General features: G+C 36.3%; 1 protein-coding gene across 2 annotated transcripts in view; it reads left to right on the top strand.

Annotated features, from left to right (window-relative positions):
• The window catches only part of LOC108968915 (netrin receptor unc-5), a 21932-nt gene that overhangs the window by 4851 nt on the left and 9088 nt on the right, over positions 1 to 7993 (top strand). For both annotated transcript variants that reach the window (XM_018933265.1, XM_018933264.1), the window contains exons 2-3: positions 5927 to 6559; positions 6632 to 6848. In XM_018933265.1, the coding sequence (XP_018788810.1) occupies positions 5993 to 6559; positions 6632 to 6848 (784 nt within the window). In that variant the 5' untranslated portion in view covers positions 5927 to 5992. The remainder of the gene's footprint in view (positions 1 to 5926; positions 6560 to 6631; positions 6849 to 7993) is intronic.

Raw genomic sequence — 7993 nt, 5'->3', positions numbered from 1 at the left:
AGCTGGCTGATAAGGGTAAAGCTCGAAAATTCTACGAAAAAATGCGGCGGCTTGCAGAAGGTTTCAAGACCGGAGCATACTCTTGTAGAACCCCCTAAGGTGATCTAGTCACCTATGCCCAGAGCATACTTAAATTATCGACAATCACCACCTCTTCGTCGATTTCAAAGATGCTTTTGGCAGCACGAAAAGGAGCTGCCTTTGTGCCGCGATGTCTGAATTTGGTATCCCTGCAAAACTTATACGGCTGTGTAAGCTGACGTTGACCAGCACCAAAAGCTCCGTCAGAATCGGGAAGGACCTCTCCGAGCCGTTCGATACCAAACGAGGTTTCAGGCAAGGCGATTCCTTATCGTGCGACTTTTTCAACCTGCTTCTGGAGAAAATAGTTCGAGCTGCAGAACTAAATAGAGAAGGTATCATCTTCTATAAAAGTGTACAACTGCTGGCGTATGCCGATGATATTGATATTCTGTTTTCTCCAGACTAGAAAAGGAAGTAACACAAATGGGTCTGGCAGTGAACGAGGGCAAGACGAAATATCTCCTGTCATCAAACAAACAGTCATCGCATTCGCGACTAGGCTCTCACGTCACTGTTGACAGTGATAACTGTGAAGTCGTAGATTATTTCGTCTATCTTGGAACCAGCGTAAACACCACCAACAATGTCAGCCTGGAAATCCAACGCAGGATAACTCTTGCCAACAGGTGCTACTTCGGATTGAGTAGGCAATTGAGAAGCAAAGTCCTCTCTCGACAAACAAAAACCAAACTCTATAAGTCACTTATAATTCCCGTCCTGTTATATGGTGCAGAGGCTTGGACGATGACAACAACTGCCGAGTCGACGTTGCGAGTTTTCGAGAGAAAACTTCTGCGAAAGAGTTATGGTCCTTTGCGCGTTGGCCACGGCGAATATCGCATTTGATGGAACGATGAGCTGGTACGAGATATATGGCGACATTGACATAGTTCAGCGAATTAAAAGACAGTGGCTAGGTCATGTTGTCCGAATGGACGAAAACATTCCAGCTCTAAAAGTATTCGACGCTGTATCCACCGGGGAAGCAGATTAAGAAAAAGACCTCGGCTCCGTTGGAAGGACCTGGCTACGCTTGGAATATCCAATTGGCGCCACGTAGCGAAAAGAAGAAATGACTAGCGCGCTGTTGTTAACTCGGCTATAATCGCGTAAGCGGTGTCTACGCCAATTAAGAAGAAGAAGAATACCACTGTCCATGGCCTTGGAGATGTAGTTGACATAAGTATATAAGTTCGTTATAGTGGATTTGCCACCAACAAATCCGTGTTGCGTAGGAGAAATGATATTTCAGAATGATATCAAATGAGGCAGGACAATTTTCTTGTTGTTGTTGTAACGGCAGAAATTCTCAATTTTCAATTTTCTCAAACAAACAATTTTCTCAAACAGTTTTGCTAATGCAGATTGGATACATACAGGTCTATAATTGGGGACGTCAGATCTTGGGCCGTTTTTGTGGATGGGACTGATGAACGACGATTTCCACGCCGATGGAAAGGTTCCGTGATGAAAAGACTTGCTGAATAAATGTGTGATAGGTTCACAGAGCCCGGAAGCACAGTTGCGTAGAAATATATTAGGCAGACCATCAGGTCCTGCTCCTGTTTTTGGTTTAAAAACTTCATTGAAGTTAGCATCGAATTCATTTAAATCAACATTCCATACAATATCAGCAGATTGATGATGACCAGCTCCGCTGGGGCTCATTGTATAGATGTCCTTGAAGTAAGATGCGAATATATTACTAATCTCCGTGCCCGAATGAGCGGTTAGGTCATTCCATGTCATGGTAGCTGGGATTCCCATGTCGGTACCCCTTTTGTTCTTGACAAACCTCCAGAATTAATTTTTGTCTAGATTTTCCACTTTATTAATGTATGACTTCTAGCATATTGCACTGCATTTCTTGCATTCGAGTCTCAGTTGGCTAAAACATCTATAATATGACTTAGTTTTATTTCTCCTATATCTGATATGAGCAGATTTCTTCAATTTAATTTTATTTATAAGTTCTTTAGAGAACCAGCAGGAAAATTTACTTGGTTTCCTCGTATATATATATATATAGACAAACTGAGAAATACCTTCTTGTACTTTATTATAAAACAAACTAACTTTATCATCCACTTCTTCTATTTCGTAGAGCTCAATCCAGTTAGATCTAAGATTATTAAGACTCACATAGTTGGCTTTCTTAAACGAATAAGAAGGCGGATAATTTGGTATTAGGCTAGGCTGAAAATCCAAGGAGATCTCCAGAGGCGGGTGATATTTATCCACAGTCGTGAAAGCAAGAGTTTCGTTGTTTGAGAGATCTAAATTACGGAAACATAAGTTCAAAAGCTTATTATTTTTATTTAAGATGTAATTGAATTGTTGACACTCAACTACAGCAGTGGTATCGTAATCAGCAGCTTCTCGCAATCAAAGCGCGGTGTACTGCTGGGCAAATTGTAGTCTCCCACTATCCTGATCCTTGAATCCGGAAATTTTCCTCTCAAATGTATTAATGATTCAGTATGGGCATAGTATATCTCATAATTAGATTGTCGTGGTATATATACGCACCCAATGATGATACAAGCATTATAACTTTTGATCCTTATGAAGATCTGCTCTAGATTGTTCATTTAAAGGCAATCAGGACACCACCTCCTCTCTCGCCTCCTGTCGAAGTATCCCTGTCCTTCCTTAGTGTGATATAGGAGCTATCGATGAATTCATTATTTTGAATAGACGAGTAAAGCCAGGAATCTGTGATAATATTACGTCGTGCGAACTACTTTCCAATGAGGTTAGGAACTCGCTCTGGTAGAATACTTGTAGCTGCTTTAGATTGAATTTCCTCGACGACTGGACGAAAGTTTGTGTTAACTATTCTAAACGTGCCATTCACGTATTTAATGGTTTAAATTTTTCCCTCAGTGATTGCAATTGTGACTGCTGAGCCGGAGTGAGATCTGACTTGAAGCAGACTCGTGTGTCGGGATCAGGTTTGGATTTTAATATACTTCTGGCATGAGTGACAGACTGTGTCTCAATCAGCAAACCTAGACCTATCGGGTGTTGGACGCCCTAGCCTGCGTAGCTTGAACGATTTCACATTGTCATGGAGCTCTTCGGGAATAACAGATGATAACCGTGCTCTATCTTTTCTAGACGTACTTTACCGTCTATCGCCTTGGATTCGGTAATATTAAATGCGATCACATTGGCTTCCCGCTTCTTACGCTGATTGATCTCGGTAATAACCTCCTCTGGAGGAAGTGAAGAGAATGAACTTAGTTTGTCTTCTATTTCCGCAACTCTTTTATCTAAATGTGAGCACTTTTTCGACATAGCCTCGTTCAGTTTATTTATCTCACTCCTTATATCTGAGAGTTTACCCTCAATAGACTGCTTAAATTTATCAAATTTCGACTCAATTTTGCTTAACAGTTTGATGAGTAAATTTTCATACTTATCGATTGACTCGTCGTCAGTGACGTCACTGTCATCCTCAACTAACTCAGAATCTCGCTGGGCATCTGATATCCTTACACTAACCTCGCAAAGACACTTGTCGCACTTCCAAACTGTTTTATTTTCAATACTTTATTAGCTGTAGCCCTAAATTCATCGCTGCTGAGCCCGGTACACCGAGCGTGATGCCAGTAGCTCCATTGAGCACATTGAATGCTGCTGGTACCTTCACGAATAACATTAAGAAAAGCCCCGCAAGCAAATTTGCTGGTTCACTTTTTAGGAAGCATAATCACCGTATTTATTGTTCACTTCGATTACTTTCACCTAATTTAACAAATCGTTAAGTAATTAAATTTAGATATTTTTGAAAAAAAAAAAACTAATAAATGATCAGCACAAAATTTAGCACTTGTTGTTTAGCCCAGTGTTGCCACATGTAATGATGGTAGACCCAATGTCAGGCAACCACGGTACAGGAATTAATGCCGTAATATACAAAATAAACTGTGAAACATGGTCGAACACCAGTCATGGTATGGGCGTGCTTCACTCCATTCAGTGTAGACTAAATTGTATATGGGTCCACACAAGGCACTGATCCATTGGCTTGCAATTACCCTGAATAGCCTTGTCACTGCAGGGATGTGATTTTCCAAAAAATATCCCCAACAAAATATTAGACTAAATAAATTAAGTTTTTCTTAAACAAAATCGATTACTTTATCTGATTACTTTATTTCCAGTGAACCACAAATATCATAAAAAATCAAAATCAGATTCATCTTATTTTCAATAAAGTTTTTAAAATTTATTTCTTGCCTACAAACCGACATGCAAAATAAAGTAATGCTTATACAGGACAAACTTACCTATGTATATTCTTTCTTTGGCACATTTGTCTGTAGTTTTTCGAAGGCAAACCATGATACCATGTTTTTCCCATAAATCGAAAACAGTTCAAATTGCTTTGATTTGAAAGATATCTGAAATATTCAGAGAACTTACAACATTTTTCCAAGTCTCAAGACCGCAATGTGACACTGTTTTAGCTCATCTCTTGGCCAAAAAAAATCCGCAACTTTGTGAGATAAAGTGGGTACAAAGACATGATGCCGTTCTTCGATTCACGTTCACCCTTCCCGAAATCGTTCAATAACTTACAAAAATAAGTCAATGGATGAATAAAACGACTGTAGTAAAAGCATCGAATCTGGTTACCGTACTGTGCAACTTCAAGTTTATTGTTGGAATATTCTGTCTCAGTAATGTTTTGTCACTGACGCAGCCACTTAGTGTGATTCTCCAGAATGAATCAACCGACCTTTCAACAGTGTTTGCAACACTGAACATGCGAAGAATGCATCACTTTAATAAATTTTTTTCAAATGCTACACAGAGGGCTCAAAATTAGATGTTGAAGTGAAAAATCCCGGAACGTGTAATCGTCAGATTCCTCGAAACAATCACCCATCACAAAGCTGTGAAGACTTATAAAGGGTTTCTATATATGTACATTCCACTCATTTACACAGTCATGCAAGATTTAAAAACGCCGTTTTCCGATAAAGTTTTGAAAGTTTCAATTTGAGTCAGCTTTTATCAAAATGTAACCTAAATTTGGAAAAAAATGATTTAACTGTAATCATTGAATACCTAGTTAGTTGTTTTGGGAAAATGTTGCGGAAATAAAGAACTGCAAAAAACGAAGCTCAAAGAAGTAGCGCCTTTTCAACAACAGTGGAAAAAGAAAATGGCTACGAGAACACAAATGTTTTTTGCCTTAGAAATCCTCAGCACTTGCAATAAGAATATATTGATTCATATTCTCCTTCGCGTATTCTGCACTTTGTCAGCCACCAATTCTAGTGCTGAACGATCCTTTTTTCTTTGCGCCGAATCAAGACTTTTCTCAGAATAACGATGTTCCAGAAAAGATTGAACGGCTTAGAAGTCCTGAACATAAACTAGGACGTTACTGTGGAACCAGAAGAAATAATAGAAAGATTCAGTAAAACGAGCAAACACCGTATTGATTTTATGCTGTAAATTAAATGTTGAAATATGTATAAAAAATAAAATTGTAGTTTAAAGTTAAACACTTCTCAAATCAATTATAAAATTGGGGGTGCCCAAATTATATTCCCTGGATCCGCCCCTGATGTAAGTACATACATATGTATATAAATATGTGTGTATGTACGTAATTTATGCACTGGGCGTATAACTTATCTTGAAAAGCATCGAGTATGACCTGAATATACGATTTTTGACTACTTATTTAAAAACATTTTTGTGTATGATATAAAGATGCTAGCTTTTGTATGTTTATTAATTGGATTGTTTCCTGTAAAATATATTATTAACATTAGAAATATATATTATTATTTAAAATTGAAATGAATATATTATGTTTCAGATGTCGAACAAGCAATTTATGGTCTAAACATTTCGAAACTGGAGAATTCTATAAAACCAAATAAAAATGACGAAGCTTAAGAAATGTGATATACTTATTGCTTTCTTAATTACTTTTAAGATTGCAGTGGCAAATCTTCAAAGAACAACTGACTCAATCACTGACCAACGAAATTATAATCTACCCTCAATAAATACCTTCAATAAGCTTTCAAGGATTGAAGAAAATAGTACTTTTAATAGTCCTCAACAAGTGTTCCCTAAACCAAGACGAGCTTTTCACAGCGAAGTCGATGAGGAAAACGCGGAATTTCCAGTAGATTCACATATTTCATTTCATGACAATGATAATCCATCACACGTTACAGAACCCGTACATCGTAAAGAAATGGCTGAATCTACAAATGATGTGAAAAATGAATTTAATGTAAATGAAGAAATAAATATTACAAATAACAACGGTGAATTATCAAATGTTGAATATGAAGAGCGATCATCTGGTCCTATATTAGACAAAATTAATACCGCTGAGTCTGGTACTGCATTGCCAATATTTTTAACAGAACCCGAGGACATATATGTTATTAAGAACAGACCAGGGGTGCTTAAATGTAAAGCAGCCCATGCACTTCAGGTAAGTAATGTCGAATAAATTCTTATATTCAGAGCATAAAATGCAATACAAAATTAATCATTAATTTTTTAGTTAAACTTTAAGTGCAGTGGTAGTTCTCAGCCTCCTCCATCTACACATGATAAACACGTTGATCCTCACACAGGTGTTCATGTTGAAGAAGTAACTGCAACTATACACCGCGATTTGATTGACGAATATTTTGGAAAAGGTCCTTTCAAATGTGAATGTCATGCATGGTCCTCACGGGGTGTTGCTAAAAGTCAATCAGCAACAATAAGCATAGCATGTAAGTAATTATTAATAATCAATACATGCTAATGCAATTTTTTCACTTTTTAGTAGTATATAACCTTCTTGATTCTTGCACTCAAGCATCAGTAAATCTCATTACATTGAATTTATTGTAGAATTTGGTCCATATGTATTATATAATAGCATAATGGATATGAAATCAATCCGTCAAAAATGTAGGTTGAAGTGTTTTCCATCTTCAACTATTTTGTGGTATCATTTTTTTAACGGTGCCAGTTGATTGGAATATGAAACAGCTTGCTTGGTAGCATAGAAAATGGTTAAAAAATATTTGTAATATTCACCTTTTTTTTTCTGCATAAAAAAAAATCAGGATGTAAAATTTGTTGAGCTCGTAGAGAAAAGTTCCTAAACTGAACGAGGCAAGTTATAATTTGGAAACAGTATAAGTTTAATTAAGATATAATGGAAAATGGTTTAACATAAAGATCTACCTGATTTTACTTTTCTTCAGCCATTCGTGCATAATATACGTTGCTCATAATATTTAAAACCTTCTTGGCAACCATAGATATCGTATGTTGCTTTAGCCCAACGTTAAAATCATTTAAACTGCATAACTTAATAGCGTAGAGGCTGTTCATCTCATTTTGTAATTTTTCCTTTCTTTTAAATCAAAATAAAAAAGTCATTTAATTGTCAGTAGAACGTTAACTTACTTGATGTTTGGAAGCGGAGCATCAGTTTTGGTCCTAACTGTTTTTCCATAGTAATATAAATCAAAAAGAAATCCATTATATATGCACCTTTTCGTGAGCAAACACTGATTGAATTGTTTTGATTTTTATTTAAAAAATTTAAACTATTCACTTTTTAAGTTGGCAATTATTAATTTCTTAAAGTGTCATCTAAAATGGTAGTAGTTAAAAATTCAAAGGACAAAATTAAAGTATCCCCTTTATATTTTTTTCTAAGTTTTGTCTCAGTAACATTTGGAACATAACTCAAAAGCATCTGAAGGAAATTTTACAAAAACTTTATAATTGAAATTGTTAGTAGTAATAAAAAATTTAAAATAATGAACAGACTCAAGGTTAATAGCCACAAAGTTATTAGAAAAGTAGACAAAAAAAAAAAAATAGTTTATATAAAAATTTCAACCAACTGACAATGACAAAA

Source organism: Bactrocera latifrons, unplaced genomic scaffold (genome assembly GCF_001853355.1).
Source record: "Bactrocera latifrons isolate USDA-ARS-PBARC rearing strain unplaced genomic scaffold, ASM185335v1 scaffold_232, whole genome shotgun sequence".
In the NCBI taxonomy this organism is placed as follows: domain Eukaryota; kingdom Metazoa; phylum Arthropoda; class Insecta; order Diptera; family Tephritidae; genus Bactrocera; species Bactrocera latifrons.
The sequence above is the reverse complement of the archived record's forward strand: the minus strand, read 5'-3'. Positions and strand labels throughout refer to the sequence as shown.